At 49.1% G+C, this 23,249-nt stretch overlaps 1 protein-coding gene across 1 annotated transcript in view; it reads left to right on the forward strand.

The window, feature by feature from the left end:
- The first annotated feature begins 3,623 nt into the window (after positions 1 to 3,623).
- The window catches only part of LOC125452529 (CSC1-like protein 2), a 65,001-nt gene continuing 45,375 nt past the window's right edge, over positions 3,624 to 23,249 (forward strand). Inside the window, exons 1-4 of the mRNA XM_059645722.1 lie at positions 3,624 to 3,743; positions 16,210 to 16,411; positions 22,084 to 22,163; positions 22,709 to 22,778. Of these exons, the coding sequence (XP_059501705.1) occupies positions 16,256 to 16,411; positions 22,084 to 22,163; positions 22,709 to 22,778 (306 nt within the window). The 5' untranslated portion in view covers positions 3,624 to 3,743; positions 16,210 to 16,255. The remainder of the gene's footprint in view (positions 3,744 to 16,209; positions 16,412 to 22,083; positions 22,164 to 22,708; positions 22,779 to 23,249) is intronic.

Below are 23,249 nucleotides of genomic sequence, written 5' to 3' on the forward strand. Positions count from 1 at the left end.
GTATATATGTGTGAGGTGTATGTGTGTGAGGGTGTATGTGTGAGTGTGTGTGTGAGAGGGTATGTGTATGTGTGTGATGGTGTGTGTGTGTGTGTGAGAGGGTGAGTGTGTGTGTGAGGGTGTATATATGTGCGTGAGGGTGTGTGTGTGTGTGAGGGTGTGTGTGTGTGTGAGAGAGAGGGTGTATATAAGTGTGTGAGGGTGTGTGTGTATATATGTGTGAGGTGTATGTGTGTGAGGGTGTATGTGTGAGTGTGTGTGTGAGGGTGAGTGTGTGTGTGAGGGTGTATATATGTGTGTGAGGGTGTGTGTGTGTGAGGGTGTGTGTGTTTGTGAGAGAGGGTGTATATAAGTGTGTGAGGGTGTGTGTGTATATATGTGTGAGGTGTATGTGTGTGAGGGTGTGTGTGTATATATGCGTGAGGTGTATGTGTGTGAGGGTGTATGTGTGAGTGTGTGTGTGAGGGTGTGTGTGTGTGTGTGAGGGTGTATATGTGTGAGGGTGTATGTGTGTGTGAGGGTGAATGTGTCTGTGAGGGTGTATATGTGTGTGAGGGTGTATGTGTGTCTGTGAGGGTGTATGTGTGAGGGTGTATATGGGTGTGTGAGGGTGTATGTGTGTGTGTGAGGGTGTATGCGTGTGTGTGAGGGTGTATACATGTGTGTGTGTGCGTGTGAGGGTGTATGTGTGTGTGTGCGTGTGAGGGTGTATGTGTGTGTGAGGGTGTATGTGTGAGGGTGTATGTGTGTGTGAGGGTGTATATGTATGAGAAGGTGTATATGTGTGTGTGTGAGGGTGTATGTGTGTGTGTGAGGGTGTATGTGTGTGTGAAGGTGTATATATATGTGTATGAGGGTGTATATACGTGTGTGTGAGGGTGTATGTGTGTGTGAGGGTGTATATATGTGTGTGTGTGTGTGAGGGTGTATATATGTGTGAGGGTGTGAGTGTGTGTGTGAGAGTGTATGTGTGTGTGTGAGGGTGTATATATGTTTGAGGGTGTATGTGTGTGAGGGTGTATGTGTGTGTGAGGGTGTATATGTGTATGAGGGTGTATGTGTGTGCGTGCGTGCGTGTGAGGGTGTATGTGTGTGTGTATATGTGTGAGGATGTATGTGTGTGTGCGGGTGTATATGTGTGTGAGGCTGTATATGTGTGTGAAGGTGTATATATATGTGTATGAGGGTGTATATACGTGTGTGTGAGGGTGTATGTGTGTGTGTGAGGGTGTATATGTGTGTGAGGGTGTATATATATGTGTATGAGGGTGTATATATGTGTGTGTGTGTGAGGGGGTATATATGTGTGAGGGTGTACATGTGTGAGGGTGTATGTGTGTGTGAGGGTGTATATGTGTGTGAGGGTGTATATATATGTGTATGAGGGTGTATATATGTGTGTGTGTGTGTGTGTGTGAGGGGGTATATATGTGTGAGGGTGTATGTGTGTGTGAGCGTGTGAGGGTGTGTGTGTGTGTGTGAGGGTGTATATGTGTGATGTTGTATGTGTGTGTGAGGGTGTATATGTGTGTGAGGGTGTATATGTGTGTGAGGGTGTATGTGTGTGTGTGAGGGTGTATATGTCTGTGAGGGTGTATATGTGTGTGAGGGTGTATGTGTGTGTATGAGGGTGTATTTGTGTGTGTGTGTGAGGGTGTATATATGTGTGAGGTGTATGTGTGTGAGGGTGTATGTGTGAGTGTGTGAGTGTGTGTGTGTGTATGTGTGTGAGGGTGTATGTGTGTGTGTGTGAGGGTGTATGTGTGTGTGAGGGTGTATGTGTGTGTGTGTGTGAGGGTGTATATATGTGTGTGTGTGAGGTTGTATGTGTTTGTGTGTGACGGTGTATGTGTATGTGTGTGACGGTGTATACATGTGTGTGTGTGCGTGTGAGGGTGTATGTGTGTGTGAGCGTGTGAGGGTGTATGTGTGTGTGAGGGTGTATGTGTGTGTGTGTGAGGGTGTATATATGTGTGTGTGTGTATGAGGGCTTATGTGTGAGTGTGTATGTGTGTGTGAGGGTGTATGTGTGTGTGTGTGAGGGCGTATGTGTATGTGTGCGAGGGTGTATGTGTAGGTGTGTGAGGGTGTGCGTGTGTGTGAGGGTGTATATATGTGTGTGAGGGTGTGTGTGTATATATGTGTGAGGTGTATGTGTGTGAGGGTGTATGTGTGAGTGTGTGTGTGAGGGTGTGTGTGTGTGAGGGTGTGTGTGTGTGAGGGTGTATGTATGTGTGTGAGGGTGTATACGTGTGTGTGAGGGTGTGTGTATATATGTGTGAGGTGTATGTGTGTGAGGGTGTGTGTGAGGGTGTGTGTGTGAGGGTGTATATGTGTGAGGGTGTGTGTGTGTGTGAGGGTGTGTGTGTGTGGGTGTATATGTGTGAGGGTGTGTGTGTGTGTGAGGGTGTGTGTGTGTGTGAGGGTGTATACATGTGTGTGAGGGTGTGTGTATATATGTGTGAGGTGTATGTGTGTGAGGGTGTATGTGTGAGTGTGTGTGTGAGGGTGTATGTGTATGTGTGTGAGTGTGTGTGTATGTGGGTGTGTGTGTGGGTGGGTGTGTGTGTGTGTGAGGGTGTATGTGTGTGAGGATGTATGTGTGTGTGTGTGAGGGTGTGTGTGAGGGTGTATGTGTGTGTGAGGGTGTATGTGTGAGGGTGTGTGTGTGAGGGTGTGTGTGTGTGTGAGGGTGTGTGTGTATATATGTGTGAGGGTGTATGTGTGTGTGTGTGTGAGGGTGTATGTGTGTGAGGGTGTATGTGTGAATGTGTGTGAGGGTGTGTGTGTGTGTGTGAGGGTGTATGTGTGTGTGAGGGTGTATGTGTGAGGGTGTGTATGTGTGTGTGAGGGTGTGTGTATATATGTGCGAGGGTGTATGTGTGTGAGGGTGTATGTGTGAGTGTGTGTGAGGGTGTGTGTGTGTGAGGGTGTATGTGTGTGTGAGGGTGAGGGTGTATGTGTGTGTGAGGGTGTGTGTGTATATATGTGTGAGGGTGTATGTGTGTGTGAGGGTGTGTGTGTGTGAGGGTGTATGTGTGAGGGTGTGTATGTGTGTGTGAGGGTGTGTGTGTGTGAGGTTGTATGTGTGAGGGTGTGTATGTGTGTGTGTATGTGGGTGTGTGTGTGTGAGGGTGTGTGTGTGTGTGTGTGTGAGGGTGTGTGTGTGTGAGGGTGTATGTGTGTGTGAGGGTGTATGTGTGAGTGTGTGTATGTGTGTGTGAGGGTGTGTGTGTGTGAGGGTGTGTGTGTATATATGTGTGAGGGTGTATGTGTGTGAGGGTGTATGTGTGAGTGTGTGTGTGTGAGGGTGTATGTGTGTGTGAGGGTGTATGTGTATGTGTGTGTGAGGGTGTATGTGTGAGGGTGTGTATATGTGTGTGTGTGAGGGTGTGTATGTGTTTGTGAGGGTGTATGTGTATGTGGGTGTGTGTGTGTAGTGGAACCCTAAAACCCCTACAGCAGGACGGCTACACCAGACGGTCAGCATCGTGGCCCCGCATGGGATCTTGCTGTACTCCAGTGAGCTGAGTGTTTCTCGCCTTCCAGCTGCTAACCAGGCCCGCTTCCTTTCGCTTTGACTTTCTGTTGGTTGTGATTTGACTGGGTGGGGTCGGCTAAGAAAGGACATTTAAAACAGGAAGCGTACGGGAGCCAAATGGGCTGAACCGACAGAAGCTGCTGATCGACGGAGGCGCAAAGATGACGGAGCGACCCCGGGGGTAGTTTGCAATCCCTCTCAGGTGGGTTTCCCTTCGTTACGAACCGCTCCTGGGGCCATTGCAAACTTGCCCGAGAGCAGCAGTTCCCAGGCAGCTCCGAGAAACTCTCTCCTCACCTGCTGCTGTGCACTTTCTCCCCGCGTTAGTCCGGGGCTCGCCAGCTGGCAGCAACCAGCCCACACCCCACAGCCCTGTCCATTCTCTGGGTCAGTAACCCCCTCCCACCCCACAGCCCCGTACACTCTGTGGGTCAGTATACCCCAGCCCCCACCCCACAGCCCCGTACACTCTGTGGGTCAGTATCCCCCCAGCCCCCACCCCACAGCCCTGCCCACTCTCTGGGTCAGTATCCTCCCCCCAGCTCCCACCCCACAGCCCTGTCCATTCTCTGGGGCAGTATCCCCCCAGCCCCCACCCCACAGCCCCGTACACTCTGTGGGTCAGTATCCCCCCAGCCCCCACCCCACAGCCCCGTACACTCTGTGGATCAGTACCCCCCAGCCCCCACCCCACAGCCCTGTCCATTCTCTGGGTCAGTATCCCCCCAGCCCCCACCCCACAGCCCTGTACACTCTGTGGATCAGTATCCCCCCAGCCCCCACCCCACAGCCCTGTCCATTCTCTGGGTCAGTATCCGCCCCCCCCCCCCCCACCCCACTGCCCTGTCCATTCTCTGGGTCAGTATCCCCCCAGCCCCCACCCCACAGCCCTGCCCACTCTCTGGGTCAGTATCCTCCCCCCAGCTCCCACCCCACAGCCCTGTCCATTCTCTGGGGCAGTATCCCCCCAGCCCCCACCCCACAGCCCCGTACACTCTGTGGGTCAGTATCCCCCCAGCCCCCACCCCACAGCCCCGTACACTCTGTGGATCAGTACCCCCCAGCCCCCACCCCACAGCCCTGTCCATTCTCTGGGTCAGTATCCCCCCAGCCCCCACCCCACAGCCCTGTACACTCTGTGGATCAGTATCCCCCCAGCCCCCACCCCACAGCCCTGTCCATTCTCTGGGTCAGTATCCGCCCCCCCCCCCACCCCACTGCCCTGTCCATTCTCTGGGTCAGTATCCCCCCAGCCCCCACCCCACAGCCCTGTCCATTCTCTGGGTCAGTATCCCCCCCCCCTCCCACCCCACTGCCATGTCCACACTCTGGGTCAGTATTATCGCCACACAGCTCTGTCCACTCTGTTGGTCAGTAACCCCCCCGCCACAGTCCTGTCCACTCTGTTGGTCAGTAACCCCCAACCCCCCACAGTCCTGTCCACTCTGTTGGTCAGTAACCCCTCCCCTCCCACAGCCCTGTCCACTCTGCTGGTCAGTAACCCCTCCCCTCCCACAGTCCTGTCCACTCTGTTGGTCAGTAACGCCACCCCCCCACAGTCCTGTCCACTCTGTTGGTCAGTAACCCCCCTCCCACAGCCCTGTCCACTCTGCTGGTCAGTAAGCCCCCTCCCACAGCCCTGTCCACTCTGTTGGTCAGTAACCCCTCCCCTCCCACAGCCCTGTCCACCCTGTTGGTCAGTAACCCCTCCCCTCCCACAGCCCTGTCCACTCTGTTGGTCAGTAACCCCCCTCCCACAGCCCTGTCCACTCTGCTGGTCAGTAACCCCTCCCCTCCCACAGCCCTGTCCACTCTGGGTCAGTAACCCCCCTCCCACAGCACTGTCCACTCTGTTGGTTAGTAACACCCCTCCCACAGCCCTGTCCACTCTGCTGGTCAGTAACCCCTCCCCTCCCACAGCCCTGTCCACTCTGTTGGTCAGTAACTCCCCTCCCACAGCCCTGTCCACTCTGCTGGTCAGTAACCCCCCTCCTACAGCCCTGTCCACTCTGTTGGTCAGTAACCCCCCCCCCCCCACAGCCCTGTCCATTCTGTTGGTCAGTAACCCCTCCCCTCCCACAGCCCTGTCCATTCTGTTGGTAAGTAACCCCTCCCCTCCCACAGCCCTGTCCACTCTGTTGGTCAGTAACCCCTCCCCTCCCACAGCCCTGTCCACTCTGTTGGTCAGTAACCCCCCCCCCCCCCACAGCCCTGTCCACTCTGTTGGTCAGTAACCCCTCCCCTCCCACAGCCCTGTCCACTCTGCTGGTCAGTAACCCCTCCCCTCCCACAGCCCTGTCCACTCTGTTGGTCAGTAACCTCTCCCCCACAGCCCTGTCCGCTCTGCTGGTCAGTTTTGTCACGGCCTGTCGCACAAAGTGCATCCCATGCCACTGTGATGTTGTCCTGAGGACTGAGGGATGGAAACTTGCACTGAGCTAATGATTTCATCAAAGTGAATCTGTTTCTTGGGTGAAGATTGATGGGACACAGAGAGGTGACTCTACACTTCCCTGACATAGAGCCAGTCCATTTCACATCTCCACCTGAGGATCCAGTTTAAATAGCTTGCCTGATGGATGGTACCTCTGACCGAGCATCTGTCCCTCAGCTCTCTCCTCCCTCACTACTGTGTGTCCTCTGGGTTTCCCTCTCTCTGCGCTGCATTCCCTCAGTGCTGTACTCCTTCAGTGCTGTTATATAACTTACTCAGAGACAGTATGAACTGTCGATGTGGAAGCTTTGGAAAGGGTGCAGAGGAGATTTTCCAGGATGTTGCCTGGTATGGAGGGAAGGTCTTACAAGGAAAGGCTGAGGGACTTGAGGCTGTTTTCATTAGAGAGAAGGTTAAGAGGTGACTTAATAGAGACATACAAGATGATCAGAAGATTAGATAGGGTGGACAGTGAGAGCATTTTTCCTCAGATGGTGATGGCTAGCACGAGGAGGCATCGTTTTTAAATTGAGGGGTGATAGATATAGGACAGATGTCAGAGGTAGGTTTTTTACTCAGAGTAGTAAGGGCGTGGAATGCCCTGCCTGCAACAGTAGTAGACTCGTCAACTTTAAGGGCATTTAAATGGTCATTGGAAAAACATATGGATAATAATGGAATAGTGTAGGTTAGATGGGCTTCAGATTGGTTTCACAGGTCGGTGCGACATTGAGGGCCGAAGGCCCTGCACTGCGCTGTAGTGTTCTATGTTCTAGGAGTCAGAGATAACACAGCGTGGAGCTGAAGGAGCACAGCAGGTCTGAAGAAGGGTCCTGACCCGAAACGTCAACTTTCCTGCTGCTCTGATGCTGCCTGGCCTGCTGTGTTCCTCCAGCTCCACGCTGTGTTATCTCCATCTGTGCACTGCATACCCTCTGCGCTGCACTGCCTCTACCCTCGCTCTGTGCTACCCCCCATCTGCCCCCCCCCCCTCCACATTGCCTCTCCCCCTGTGCTGCCCTCCATAAGATCGTGAGATACGTGAACAGAATTAGGCCATCCGGCCCATCAAATCTGGTCTACCTTTCAATTATGGCCGATGTTTCTGAACCCCCTTCTCCTGCCTTCTCCCCATAATTCTTGATCCCCTTATTAATTGAGAACCGAGCTAACTCGGTCTTAAATACACTCAGTGACTTGACTTTAGCAGCCATCTGTAGCAATGAGTTCCATAAGGCTTGTGCTCTGAGTTCTAGAGAGTGCCTGTGCTGCCCTCCCTCAGTACTGCCCTCCCTCCGCCCTGTTCTGCCTTTGCATCGAACCGAGTTTCTGACTCATTCTGATTCAGCTGCTGTTCCTTATTGAATTACCCAGGAGGTTATTCCTGATAGAGTTGTAGGGAGGGACATCAGAAGTTTCAGTGGTTTGGTTTCTACTTTCACCACAATCGGTACTTTTCTGAAAGTGAGGGCGATTATAGAAACAGTGTCAAGGAACCATTTGAACGTTGAAGCAAGGAGTCGTTTAGACTCTTTTTCACATTCCAGTGTTCGACAACGAATGAATTTTTCCAGACGAGGGGCGGATATGGTAATCGAATGAAAGGCCTGGATCTTTCTGAACGTAGTTGTCTGAAGGGGATTGGCTTTGGTTTGACTGCTGTTTGAGGGCGATCGGATCAAGCTGTTTGTAAAGATGCGATTCGTTCGTTTTCCTCGGGGGAAATCCAGAACAGGGAAGTCCCAATCTTGACCGTTCAAGATTGAAATTAGGAAGTAGTTTTTCTTTATCGAGGGAGGGTGAGAACCTCAAACCGTCTCCATCATAGGGGGCTTCAGTTCCTTGGATAAAGGAGATTGGGATCTAATTTCTGGCATTGATTTCTGCCCAGATGACCTGCCCTAAGCCCACTCCCATTCAAAGTCCACCCACCCCCCCAAGAGGTCTGATTCCTACTCATTTGCCCCTTCTGTGATTCCTAGCATCCATTTGATGTGATTGTATCCTTATTGCCTTTGATGGTACTTCAGACAATGGTGTATTCCCTTGGTCTGCACAAGTAGGGCCCAAAGCGGGCTGTTCGGCCTCTCAGTCCTGCTGTGCCGTTCCAAAAGATCGAGGGCTGTTAGTGTTTTGAATTTCCCTTCTGCCCCATATGACCCTTGATTCCTTTGTCCCACAAGAATCTGTCCACCTCAGACTTAAAGATACTTGCCTCCACCTCCCTCTGCAGCAGACAATTCCAAAATCAAAAAGCCAGTCAGTAACTTGCCACTTGGCTCCCCAGAGCCTGTCTACCAGTTACAAGGCACAGGTCAGGATTCAAGAGGTTTGAGACCACCCAGGACCAAGCAGCCCGCTCGACTGACACCACATCCACAGGCATCCACTCCCTCCACCACCGACACTCTGTGTACTATCTACAAAATGCACGGCAGAAGCTCACCACTTCCATCTAGAAGGACAAGGGCAGCAGATACATTGGAACACCGCCACTTGCAAGCCACCCGCCAAGCCACTCACCATCCTGACGTGGAAATATGTCGCTGCTCCTTCACTGTTGTTGGGTCAAAACCCTGGAAATTCCTCTGGCATCGTGGGTGACCCTACGGCACATGGAGTGCAGCGTTTCAAGAAGGCAGCTCACCGCCACTTCCTCAAGGGGCAGCTAGGGACGGGGCAATGCATGATGGCCTGGCCAGCGATGCCCATGAGTGAATAAATCAACGTCACACAGACTCTGAGAGAGATGATCTCTCCTCGTCACTGTCCTGAAGGAGGAGTGACCCCTAATTTTAAATCACAGAGCACCCCCGCCCCCTCCAGCGCTGAGGAGATAAAAAGCCACCTCCTGAACTTGTTGCTGGATTTAATTATATGATTACCTCCTGATTGTTTTGGGCCAGTGTTTTAACCTTGCTGGTGGGAAAGCTTTTAACATTGGTAATCTGGAAAATTAAGTTGCTCGCACGAGAGTGGATTAATGAGAGGAAGCCAGCGTGGGATTTGTTTTGGGTAGGCCATGTTTAGTTGAAGTGGTAATTCTTTCTCATTGTTGTAGTGTATCGTTTTCCCCAAAAGCAGTCTGCCACAGTGTGACGAACAGACTTGGCAGTCGATAACCGAAGCACGTGGGATGAAAAGGGCACTGTGAGCTTTGACACAAAGTCAGCTGAGTCAGAGGAGATGGAGAAGTCATAGTGAGTTACAGACAGAACGAGCTACAGCGACTCAGCAGGTCTGGCCGCATCTGTGCCGTCTCACATCTGCAAAATTTGCAGTTCTGAAATCGTGTGGCTGCCGAGGGTCTCTCAGAATGAATGAAAGTTTATTGTGGAGCTCACCAAAGGTCGGTGAAAGGATTACTGCTTCTCTACAAATGGATGTGCAGGGTACGATTTACAGATGACACAAAAACTGGGAAATCGTATTATTGCTGTGAGCTGTGAGGGAAATAGGACAGTCTTCAGGAGGATATGAACAGGCTGGTAGGATTGATGGACATGTAGCTAATGAAATTTAACACACAAGTTAGAAGTAGTAAGTTTGAACAGGCAATGTAAGATGAAAGTGTACAATTCTAACAGAGGTGTGAGACAGAGACCGGGGTATATACAGAAAACTTACTAATATTGCACCAATGTCCTGGCAGGTAGATTTCGCTGGTCCCACTTGGGAGAATGTAAACTAATGTGGCACAGGATTGAGAACCAGAGCAGTAGGTCAGCATGTGGAGCATTTGAGGAGAAGGTAGCGGTTAAACCAAGTTAAGTCTAATAGGAAGAACAGACCGAACCAGGTTAATGAACACAATGGGACAGATGGTCTGAAATGTATTTATTTTGATGCAAGGTGTGTGACAGGGAAGGCAGACAAGCTTCGAGCCTGGATTAGTGCATGGGACTACGATGTTGTAGTTATTACAGAAACTTGGTTGAGAGAAGGGCAGGACTGGCAGCTCTACATTGCAGAGTTTATACATTTCAGGCACAATAGGGAGGGATGTAAAATGTGAGGGGGGAGGAGTTACATTATTGATTAAGGAGATTGTCACAGCTGTACTGAGAGAGGACATGTTGGAGGGTTCATCCAGTGAGACCTATGCATACTATAGGTCAGGAGTATGAAAGGTGCAATCACTGTGATAGCATTATACTATAAGCCCCCCAACAGCCAGCCATAGATAGAGGGAAATATATGTAAGCAGGCCATGGAAAAATGTAGTTGTGATGGTAATTTTAACTTCCCCAATATTCACTGGAACTCCCTTAGTGCCAGGGGCTTAGATGGGGCAGAATTTGTTAATTGCATCCAGGAGGGGTTCTTCAAACAGTATTTAAATAGTCCAACTAGGGAAGAAGCCTGACCAGGTGATTGAAGTTTCAGTGAGGGGGCATTTTGGGAACAGTGATCATAATTCTGTATGTTTTAGGATAATTGGAGATAAGAGTAAGACTGGTCCTCGGGTGAAAATGCTACATTGGGAGAAAGCTAATTACAACAGCACTAGGCAGAAACTAGATAGGCGTGTGGCTGTCTGATGGTAATCCCACATGTGGGAGCCTTTTAAAGGCAGTTGTTGAGAGTTCAGGACCAGCATGTTCCTGCGAGGATGAAGAGTGATCATAGCAAGATTCAGGAAACCCGGAATGACAAGAGAGTTTGAAAACTGAATCAAAAAGAAAAAGGAAGCATTTGTAAGGTTTAGCAACCGAAATCAGACAAGGCCCTTGAGGATTATAAAGGAAGTAGAAAAGAAATTGAAGACAAAATTAGAAGGGCTGAAAGGGACCACGAAGTGTCCTTGGTGAATAAAATTAGGGAGGATCCCCAGGCGTTTTACACGTATATTAGGAGCAAGAGGGGAGCCAGGAATAGGGTAGATCCACTCAAGGACAGAGGGGGATATTTATGTGTCACAGAGCCATGGAGTTATATAGCATGGAAACTGACCCTTCGGCCTGACTCATCCATGCTGACCAGGAGTCCTAAACTTGAGTACTCCTATTTTCCGGAATTTGGCCCATATCCCTCTATACACATACCCATCCAGATGCCTTTTTAAATGTTGTAATTATACCAGCCTCCACCACTTCCTCTGGCAGCTCATCCCATACACACAGCACCCTCTGTGTGGAAAAAGTTGCCCCTCAGTTCCCTTCTAAATCTTTCCCCCCTCACTTAAAGCTGTGCCCTCTAGTTTTGGATTGCCCTATCCTGGGGAAAAGACCTTGACTGTTCACCGAATCAATGCCCCTCATGGTTTTATAAACCTCTGTAAGAACCTCCCCACCCTTAGCCTCTGATGCTCGAGGAATTCTAATTAAAAATGTGTGAAAAAGGGGAAGTGTGTGAGGTCATTTGCATCGATATTCACCAAGGAGAAGCACATGGATAATGGTAAGATGAGGGAGGGGTGTGCTGACTCTCTGAAGCATATCTGATATTGAGAAGGAGGAGGTGTTGGCTGTCTTGATAAACGTGAAAGTAGATAAGTTCCCAGGGCCTGATGGGTTCTATCCCAGGACGCTGAGGGAGGCAAGGCAGGAGATTGCTGACAGAGATCTTTGTATCCTCCTTAGCCAGAGGTCAGGCCTCAGAAGACTGGAGAATGGCAATGATGCTCCTCTGTTCAGGAAGGGCAGGAAATTATAGGATGGTGGGCCCTACATTGGTGGTAGGAAAATTATTGGAGAAGAGTCTTGGGACGGGATATACTCACATTTGGAAAGTAATGGACTTCTGAGAGATAGTCAGCATGGCTTTGTGTGGGGAAGGTCCTGTCTCAAATTTGATTGAGTTTTTTGAGGAAGTGACAAAGATAATTGAGGATAGGGCAGTGTATTTTGTCACATGGACTTCACTCAGGCATTTGCAAGGTCCCTTATGGTTGGTCGAGAAGATTAAATCATCTGCGATTGACAGTGAGTTGGGTATAAAATTGGTTTGGTCACAGAAGACAGAAGGTAGCTGTGGAGGGGGAGGTTTTCTGACTGGAGGTCTGTGACCAGTGGTGTTCTACATATGTAGATGGGTGGATTAGTAAGTTTGCAGAGGATACAATGATCAATGGAGTTGTGGATAGTGTAGAAGGTTGTCAAAGGATACAACAGGATATAGATCAGTTGTAGATATGGGCGGAGAAATAACAGATGAAGTTTAATCCAGGTCAGTGTGAGGTGCTGCACTTTGGGAGATCAAATGTTAAAGAAAAGTATACGTTAATGGCAGGGCTCTGAACAGCATTGATGTACAGTGGGATCTTGGGGTTCAAGTCCATAGCTCCCTGAAGGTGGCCAGGTAACTAGAAGGTGTATGGCATGCTTGCCTTTGACTCAGGGAATTGAGTACAGGATACCATGTTGCAGCTTTAGAAGAGATAATGGGAACTGCAGATGCTGGAGAATCCGAGATAACAAAGTGTGGAGCTGGATGAACACAGCAGGCCAAGCAGCATTTTAGGAGCACAAAAGCTGACGTTTCGGGCCTAGACCCTTCCTCAGAAAAGGGGGATGGGTGAGGATTCTGAAATAAATAGGGAGACGGGGGGAGGTGGACCGAAGATACATAGAGGAGAAGATAGGTGGAGAGGAGAGTATGGGTGGGGAGGTGGGGAGGGGAGTCCGGGGAGGTCGGACATGTCAAGGGGGCAGAATGAGGTTAGTAGGTAGGAAATGGAGGTGCGGCTCGAGGTGGGAGGAAGAACAGGTTAAGCAGGCAGGGACGAGCTGGGCTGGTTTTGGGATGCAGTGGGGGAAGGGGAGATTTTGAAGTTGGTGAAATCCACATTGATACCACTGGGCTGCAGGGTTCCCAAGCGGAATATGAGTTGCTGTTCCCGCAACCTACGGGTGGCATCATTATGGCACTGCAGGAGGCCCATGATGGACATGTTGTCTAAAGAATGGGAGGGGGAGTTGAAATGGTTCGCGACTGGGAGGTGCAGTTGTTTATTGCGAACTGAGCGTAGGTGTTCTGCAAAGCGGTCCCCAAGCCTCCGCTTGGTTTCCCAATGTAGAGGAAGCCACACCAGGTACAGTGGATACAGTATATCACATTGGCAGATGTGCAGGTTAATATCTACTTGATGTGGAAAGCCATCTTGGAGCCTGGGATAGGGGTGAGGGAGGAGGTATGGGGGCAGGTGTAGCACTTCCTGCAGTTGCAGGGGAAGGTGTCGGGTGTGGTGGGGTTGGAGGGGAGTGTGGAGCGAACAAAGGAGTCACGGAGAGAGTGGTCTCTCCGGAAGGCGGACGAGGGTGGGGATGGAGAAATGTCTTTAGTGGTGGGGTCGGATTGTACCTCTCAGTCTTCACCTCAGGTAACCAGCTAGAAACCGATGTCCATTTCAAGGCCACCGACTCCCACAGCTACCTGGAATACACCTCCTCCCACCCACCTTCCTGCAAAAATTCCACCCCCTATTCCCAATTCCTTCGCCTCCGCCGCATTTGCTCCCAGGATGAGGCATTCCACTCCCGCACGTCCCAGATGTCCAAGTTCTTCAAGGACCGCAACTTCCCCCCGGCAGTGATCAAGAACCCCCTTGACCGCGTCTCCCGCATTTCCCGCAACACATCCCTCACACCCCGCCCCCGCCACAACCACCCAAAGAGGATCCCCCTCGTTCTCACACACCACCCTACCAACCTCCGGATACAACGCATCATCCTCCGACACTTCCGCCATCTACAATCCGACCCCACCACCCAAGACATTTTTTCCATCCCCACCCTTGTCTGCTTTCCGGAGAGACCACTCTCTCCTCGACTCCCTTGTCCGCTCCACACACCCTTTCAGCCTCCCCACCCCCGGCACCTTCCCCTGCAACCATAGGAAGTGCTACACCTGCCCCCACACCACCTCCCTCACCCCTATCCCAGGCCCCAAGGTGACTTTCCACATCGAGCAGAGGTTCACCTGCACATCTACCAATGTGGTATACTGAATCCGCTATACCCGGTGTGGCTACCTCTACATTGGGGAAACCAAGCGGAGGCTTGGGGACCACTTTGCAGAACACCTCCGCTCGGTTCACAATAAACAACTGCACCTCCCAGTCACAAACCATTTCCACTCCCCCTCCCATTCCTCAGATGACATGTCCATCATGGGCCTCCTGCAGTGCCACAATGATGCCACCCGAAGATTGCAGGAACAGCAACTCATATTCGGCTTGGGAACCCTGTATCAATGTAGATTTCGCCAGCTTCAAAATCTCCCCTCCCCCCGCTGCATCCCAAAACCAGCCCAGCTCGTCCCCGCCTCCCTAACTCATTCTTCCTCTCACCCATCCCCTCCTCCCACCCCAAGCCGCACCTCCATTTCCCACCTACTAACCTCATCCCGCCCCCTTGATCTGTCCGTCCTCTCTGGACTGACCTATCCCCTCCCCACCTCCCCACCCACACTCTCCTCACCACCAATCTTCTCCTCTATCCATCTTTGACCCGCCTCTCCCTCTCTCCCTACTTATTTCAGAACCCTCACCCCATCCCCCTTTTTTGATGAATGGTCTCGGCCCGAAATGTCAGCTTTTGTGCTCCTGAGATGCTGCTTGGCCTGCTGTGTTCATCCAGCTCCACACTTTGTTATCGCAGCTTTATAAGACTTTGGTTAGGGTACCCTTCAGATTTTGTGTTCAATTCTGATCGCCATGTTATACGAAGGATGTGGTGGCTTTGGAGGGGGTTCACAAGATGTTTGCCTGGAAGTTGCTCGGATTGGGGTGGACTAGCTATGTTCTATGATCAGTTCTATGACCACTGTTGTTTGTAATAACGTGTAAGTGATTTGAATGAAATTGTTCAGTAAGTTAATGCTTTAGTAAGTTTGCAGAAGACACAAAAATCAGCGGAGTAGAGGATAGGGTGGAATGTTGTCAGAAGATACAGCAGGATATAGATCAGTTGGAAAGTTAGATGGAGTTTAACCCAGACAAGTGTGAGGTGTTGCATTTTGGGAGGTCAAATGCAAGATGAAAGTAAGCAGGAAATAGCAGGACCTTTAGGAGCATTGATATACAGAGGGAGCTTGGGATACAAGTCCCACAGCTTCCTGGAGGTGGCAGCACAAGTAGGTAAGGTGATAAAGAAGGCATACAACATGCTCACCTTCACCAGTCAGAGCACTGAGTATGAAAGGTGGCAGTCATGTTGCGACTATATAAAACCTTAGTCAGCCCACATCAGAATATCTGTGCAGTTTTGGTTAACACACTAAGGAAAGATACGGAGGCTTTGGAGGGGATACAAAAGAGGTTTACCAGAATGTTGTATCAGAGATAATGGGAACTGCAGATGCTGGAGAATCCAAGATAATAAAATGTGAGGCTGGATGAACACAGCAGGCCCAGCAGCATCTCAGGAGCACAAAATGACCCTCTCTGATGAAGGGTCTAGGCCCGAAACGTCAGCTTTTGTGTTCCTGAGATGCTGCTGGGCCTGCTGTGTTCATCCAGCCTCACATTTTATTATCTTTACCAGAATGTTGCTTGGATTGAAGTTTATTAGCAATAATGAGAGATTGGAAAAAACTTGGATTGTTTTCGCTAGAGTGTTGGAGTCTGAGGGGTGACCTGATCGAAGAATACAGAATTATGAGAGGCATGGATATGGTGGATAGTCGGAGTCTTTTGCCCAGGGTGGAAATGTCAAATAATGAAGGGCATAGTCTTAAGATGAGGAGGGGAAAGTTTAAAGGAGATGTGCAAGGCACGTTTTTTATCAGAGGGTGGTAGGTGCATGGAATGTGCTGCCAGGGGAGGTGGTAGAAACAGATGAATTTAGCAAAGTATAAGAGGCATTTAGACAGACTCATGAACGAGTAGGGGATAGCGGGATACGCACCATGTGCAGGCAGATGGGATTGGTTTAGATGTCACCTTGGACGGCAAAATCAAGGTGGGCCGAAGGGCTGTCCCTGTGCTGTGCTGTTCTAAGTTTTACGCTTGTGGGTCTGTGGAGAGAGAAACTGAGTTAACATTTCACATCTGGTATGAGTTTAGCTTGTTTGTTATCTCTGTCAATAAATAGTTTTGTTTTATCCTTCACCATTGGTCTATTATGAGGAGTAACATTCTGTTCTCTCTTGCATAACTGAAGCCCTTCGTCCTTGGGGGTGAATTGTCACTAACGGGGTAATAATGTTTATTGAAGGGGTGGTGGGGGGAGAAAAGACACTTGCTGCAATTTCCTCCTCTTGTTGATCCATTTGTTTCGGGATCGCCTTCCAGATGAAATTGCCGGAAGCTGCCCGTTCTCCAGATCTCGCCCACCGTGATGGAGAAAGCGCTAAGGAGAATTCCCGGAGGTTTGAGGGCTGCTGCATTCAATGGCACCGACTGCTTCAACCTCGAGCGCGGGTCCACAGTGCTGCAGGGTAACAGTTTTGGAGGCATCCCCACCGTTCTGCTTATCTACTTCATCAGTTTCTGGGTAAGTGACAGGCAGCCGTTTCGAAGGTGCTACTGTGTGGCAAACAACAAGAATCGCTTTACACGATGATGGTTTAGAGCTGCAGAGCCCCCCGAAGGTGCTACGTAAATGCAATTATCCAACCATAGCCGATGCTGAGCCACATTTGAGGACTAGTGGCCAACAGGTAGGAGAGAGAGAGAGGGAGTGAGATGGTAAGGTTTAGGAAAGGGATTTCAGAGCTCGGGGCCTGTGCAGCTGAAGGTAGAGGCGCCCCGAGTACAGATGGAGGTGAGGGCACATAGGAACTTGAAAACAAGGACTTGGGGTCAGCTCAAACTCAGTGCAGATGGTAACACTGCAGAGAATGAATTTGGTTAAAATTCACACTGTACAAAAAGTAATAGAGTAACAACTCACTCTGAAATCAAATGAATTTTACCAACTGTTCAGGTAAAGATGAACCTTTGCTTTTTATCAATTGCATCTTTGGAGGAAATACTTACGATGAATCATAAAGATCCTGCAAAGTGCCTTGACGTGTTTCATGCTGTTAAAGGTGCTATATAAATGCTGGTTGTTGTTGAAATGTAGTGACTTTGTGACTCGGGCATTGCAACGCAAACCAAAGTCATTCACAATACATTAATGTCAGATAATCTAACAATGGAACATGTCAGCCTGTGGGCAGAGGGTGGAGCTTCTGTCCGATTCTGATTGCTGTACTTGTTGTTTTACAGCCTGAGTATATTTAAAAAAAAATCCTTTTGATTCAGTCATGTATGAAGTGGAAGCTGAGCATTGACATAGTGCCTATCTGTCTGTGTGTGTGTGCGTGTGTGTTCCGGTCAGCCCATCGCCTATTTCCTACCAACCTCCAACCTTTCTCCTAAATCCTTTATTCTTCAAACTTGTAGATAATTTAAAAGCATGTATACAGCTATCCTAGATGTGATGATCTTGATCTGTCAGTTGAGTGAGTGATAATTCATGTGAGAGCTATCCATTCATTTCAAGCTGGCTGGATCCTCCTGCGTTTACTGTTTCTGACAGAGAGTGGGAATGATTTTACAGCCTAGCAACCCCTCTGTGTTTTTCAATTCTGCTCGTCTCTCTTTTTTGTGGTAATAAAGTTGTCAGGTCACCAAGCTGTGTAAACAGTTTCTCCTTGTGTACAGTTTCCAGAATTCTAATAATGTCAAGCAGTTTTGTCTTTCACCTCTTCAGAGAACAGGAACTGTTCATTGTATTCTCTTCTGTTTAAAGCTTCTCATCTCTGGCCATAATTCATCAAACACTCCTGTGGCCTCATCGTCCCCATAATGAGTTATCAAACCCAATATCTTAACCACAACCTCACCAACAGTTTGTAATTTTCAGCATTGTTTTTACTTTGTAACCTTGTGTGTGTCTTCCTGACTGTGTCTCTGTCTGTTCCTGTCTGTTCCTGTGTGTGTGTGTGTGTGTGTGTGTGTGTGTGTGTGTGTGTGATTGCCTGTACCATAAGACTATAACATACAAGAGCAAAATTAGGCCATTTGATCATGTTTCTCAACCCCATTCTCCTGCCTTCTCCACGTAATACTTAATCCCCTTACTAACCAGGAACCTATCTCTGCCTTAAATACGCTCAATGAGCTGGCGTCCGCGGCCCTCTGTTGCAGAGAGCTCCACAGACTCACCAAGCCCTGGCTGAAGAAACTTCTGCTCATGTCAGATGCACAGAGTTGTCCTTTCACTCTGAGGCTGTGGCCTTGAGTCCTAGTCTCTCATGTACTAGTGTAAACAGCATCTCCATGTCCACTGTATCCAATCCTCTCAGTATTCTGCAAGTTTCCATCTGATTGCACCCCCGTTCAGCCATCTAAACCCCATCGGGCATAGACACAGAGTCCCTAACCGCTCTTAATTTGACAAACCCTTCCTCCCACCATCATTCTTGCAAATTTTCCTTTGGGCCCACTGCAAGACCAACACATGTATTCTGAGAAATGGGGCCCAATACTCCTTATAAATATTCCAAATGTTGTCTGGTCAGAGCTTTCTCCAGCCTCAGCTGTATGTCCCTGCTTTTGCATTTTAGCTTTCTTGAAATAAGTGCTAATGTCGCATTTACCTTCCTGACTGCCAACGGAACCTGCATGTGAACCTGCAGAGAATCCTTTGATTTCTGAAGCCTTTCACCTTTTAGAAAATAGTCAGTGCAAAATTCTCACACTTATCACATTTGCATTCCGTCAGCCACTTCTTTGCCCACTCTCCTGGCCTGTCCAAGTCCTTCTGCAGTCTCCCTGCTTCCTCCACAATACCTACCCCTCCACCTACCTTTTGTGTCTTCTGCAAACTTAGTAACAATGCCCTCACCTTAAAAATATGCCCCCTAGTTTAGAACTCCTCCACTCTAGGGAAAAGGCCCTCAGTATGCACCTTATCTATGCCTCTCGGGATTTTATAAATCTGCAATAATATTACCTCTCAAATTTCGACACAGCAGCGAAGAAAGTCCCAGCCTAGCCATCTCCTCCCTATAACTCAGACCCTCCATTCACGGCAACATCCTGGTCAATTTTTTCTGAACCCTCTTCAGTTTAATAATGCGCTTCCTATAACAGGGCGACCAGAACCGCACACATTACTCCAGAGGAGACCTCACCGACATCCTGTACAACCTCAACACGACGTCCCAACTCCTACTCTCAAAGGCCTGAGCAATGAAGGCAAGCGTTCCAAACACCTCCTTAACAGCCCTGTCTACATGTGGTGATATGTACCTGAACCCTTAGCTTTCTGGAAATGCAGAACAGAAAGTAGTGCAGTGTTTGTCTGAGGCAACGGAAGATCTTTTATGGGACTGCTTAGAGTTGGTCCATTCTCAGGAACTTGCAGTCAATCTAAATGGCTATGCCACGACTGTTACTGACTTCATTAGTAAGTGAGTAGAAAACTGTGTGCCATAGTTCCCCAACAGGAGACCATGGATGAGCTGGGAGGTTGTGGGGGGGAATCCACTCCCTACTGAAGTCTAGGTCTGAGATATACAAGTCTGGTGACCCTGACCTATGCAGGAAATCTAGGTGCGACCTTTGTAAGACCATCAGAGATGCCAAGAGGCAATACCAAACTGAACTAGAGACCCATCGGACCACAAGGACACCCTTTGTTTGTGGCAACACAACATAATGAGTTATTGTACATCCCCGCTCAATGAGCTCAGTATATTCTATGCTCACGTTGAACAGAAAGCCGGTGAAATGGTATCATTTATCGCAATAACCTCGTGCACCTGTACCTATGACCACTGCCATGGAGGTTAGATTGACCTTTTTGAGAGAGAGCCCACAGAAAGTGGCTGTGATCCTGCGCAGACCAGCTGGCAGGAGTATTCACAGATATTTTTAACCTCCCCTTACTCTGTGAGGTTCCCACCTGCTTCAAGAAGATCACCATCGTCCCGGTGCCAAAACAAAAAATCACACGGCCTGCCTTAATGAGTACTACCTGAAGGATCTGACCTCCTTCATCATGAAGTGCTTCGCAAGGTTAGTCATGGTTAGACTCTACACCAGCCTCCCACGTTGCTAATGATCGTTTTGTAGTTCGCCTACTGGCACGACAGGGGGAGACACTGTCTCCCTGGCCCCACACTTATCCTTGGAACATCTGGATAACAAGGATCCTTACGTCAGGCTCCTATATATTGCCTACAGTTCGACCTTCAACGCCATGATTCCAAACAAACACGTCTCTAAACTCTGAGACCTAGGTCTCAGCTCGCCCCTCTGTAACTGGATCCTCGACTTCCTGATCCTTAGACTGCAGTCAGTGAGAATAGGCGACAACACGTCCTCAACCATAATCCTCAACACTGGTGCCCCGCAAGCCTGTGTACTCGTCCCTCCCTGCCCCACCATTCTCCTTCTACAGTCACGACTGTGTGGCCAAATTCTGCCCCAGTTTGCTGGCAGTACTTATCGTTGTAGGGCAGATCTCGAACAATGACAAGACAGAATGCAGGAAAAAGGCCGAGTGTTTCGCAGCATGGTATAAACTCAACAATCTCATCATCAGTCAGCGAAATGAAGGATCTGGCCATTGACTTCAGGAAGGGGAGTGGAGGGCATATCCCTGACTGCATCAATGGTGCTGAAGTGGAGATGGTTGACAGTGTCAAGTTCCTGGAAGTGATGGTTCCCCCATGTCGAAATGACAGTCAAGAATAAACAATAACTCCTCTGCTTTCTCAGGAGGCTAAGGAAATTTGGCATGTCCACATAAAATCTTACCAATTTTTATAGATGCATTGTAGAAACCATCCTATCTGGATGCATCACAGCGTGGTTTTGGCAGTTGCTGTTCCCAAGATTGCAAGGAACTACAGAGAGTCGTGAACACAGCACAGTCCTTTATGCAAACCAGCCTTCCATTCGTTGAATCAGCGATAGTAGGAACTGCAGATGCTGGAGAATCTGAGATAACAAGGTGTGGAGCTGGACGAACACAGCTTCTTAGGAGCAGAAAAGCTGGCATTCCGGGCCTAGACCCTTTCCATTCATTGACTCCACTTGTACTTCCTGCTGCCTCAGGAAAACAGCATTCCTGGTTAAACTCTCTCTCACCCTCTTCTGTCGGGCAGAGATATAAAAGTGTGTACACACGTAAATTCAAGAACAGTTTCCTGCCCTCTGATATTAGGCTTTTGAATAGACCTCTCAAACGTTAATGCTGATCTCTCTCTCTCTCTCTCTCTCTCTCTCTCTCTCTCTCTCTCTCTCTCTCTCTCTCTCTCTCTCTCTCTCTCGCTCTGCATCTCCTCTGTGGCTGTGACAATGTACTCTTGGTCTGTTCTGCTACTCTAATGCACTCAGTAAGGTGCCAACTGCCTGCATAACATACAGCACACTTTTCACTGCCAAGCTAATATCAAGAAAGCAAAAGAACTGCGGATGCTCTAAAACAGACAGATAGAAAAGATTCCGCTTGGGAACCCGGCAGCCCAATGGTATCAATGTGGACTTCACCAGTTTCAAAATCTCCCCTTCCCCCACCGCATCCCAAAACCAGCCCAGTTCGTCCCCTCACCCCACTGCACCACACAACCAGCCCAGCTCTTGCCCTCCCCCCACTGCATCCCAAAACCAGTCCAACCTGTTCTTCCTCTCACCCATCCCTTCCTCACACCCCAAGCCGCACCTCCATCTCCTACCTACTAACCTCATCCCACCTCCTTGACCTGTCCGTCTTCCCTGGACTGACCTATCCCCTCCCTACCTCCCCACCTATACTCTCTCCACCTATCTTCTTTACTCTCCATCTTCGGTCCGCCTCCCCCTCTCTCCCTATTTATTCCAGAACCCTCTCCCCATCCCCCTTTTCTGATGAAGGGTCTAGGCCCAAAACATCAGCTTTTGTGCTGCTGAGATGCTGCTTGGCCTGCTGTGTTCATCCAGCCTCACATTTTATTATCTAGATAGGAAAGATGAGCAGGTCTGGCAGCATCTGTGAAGACAAATCAGAGAAAGGGTTACCGGACTCGAAATGTTAACTCTGATTTCTTTTTCTTCACAGATGCTGCCAGACCTGCTGAGCATTTTCAGCAACTTCTGCTTTTGTTCCTTACTCTTATTGATTTTTTTTTGGTCTGTATTTAGCTATGTTTGCAGTGATTTTTAAAAAAAAAAATTTTTTTTTTCCAGGTCTTGATCTTGCTATTTTCTATACTGAGGAAGACAGCATGGGATTATGGGCGCCTTGCGTTGGTCTCTGACACCTCAAGGTAACTCACTTTATTGCCTGCAACAGAGCCAAGTTTTCTCTTGTACCATGGGCTCACTCTCTCCCTCTGCTGTCTCATTCAGTAAACACATCGCGTCACATTTCAGCAGAATTGGGGTTGACTGACTGGGGGTTGGTGGGCGTTTGGCCTCAGTACCAATTCTGAGGAAGGGTCACCGGACCCGAAATGTTAACTCTGTCTTTTCCTTCACAGATGCTGCCAGACTTACCGAGCTTCTTCAACAACTTGTGTTTCAGTGCCAATGGAATTAGCTGAGGGCAGATATCACTTAGTGATTACTTCTCAATGTTATCCAATAACACTCTCGCGCTCGCTCGCTCTCTCTCGCGCTCTCTCTCCATAAAGGTGAACAATGCCTAATGCAGTGGGACTGCTGTACTTACTCAGACTAATCCTGTGGCCCAGGTTCTCTGTTACTAGGTAACAGGGCACATGTGTCCTATATCGGTGGTCCTTTTTACTCTCCTATTAGTGCTCACTCCCCATCTACGGACTTCCATGTCACTTGGCGTTGTGTTTTACAGTGAGGCCGTGGATTCACCCAGGAGATACACAAGACTCTCTTCATTCACTGAACAAAGTGTCAAAGATGCTGTGAGTAACAGGGAGTCAGTCGGTCTACTCTCCGGTAAACTGCTTTGGACACTTTCCCCTGCCCCTCCTTACACTTGGAGAGCTTCGAAGATGGAAACTGAGAGAATTCTCACAGTGTAACCATTGGATGTAAGCAGACAGGGTGCTCCTCCTGCCTGGTGACTGTAGAACCAGGGGTATCACCTCTGGAGATTTAAGGCTGGAATGAGGAGGAATTTCTGCACTTGGTGGGTGGTGAATCCCTGGAATTCTCTTTTGAAAACACAACCATTGATCCCAGAAATAGATGCCTTTTCTGGAAGGCTAACGACATTAAGTGCTGTTGTGAGCATGGAGATCATCAGCCATGATCTAATTGAATGGGGTAGCCTTCATGTTGAGCTGAATGGCCTACTCCTGCTCCTGGGTGGACTGTTCTGGGATGTTGAAAATGAAACTGAATTTACACACAGAAAGCTTCTACAAGCGGCC

The sequence above is a fragment of the Stegostoma tigrinum genome, chromosome 4, assembly GCF_030684315.1.
Source record: "Stegostoma tigrinum isolate sSteTig4 chromosome 4, sSteTig4.hap1, whole genome shotgun sequence".
NCBI lineage: Eukaryota > Metazoa > Chordata > Chondrichthyes > Orectolobiformes > Stegostomatidae > Stegostoma > Stegostoma tigrinum.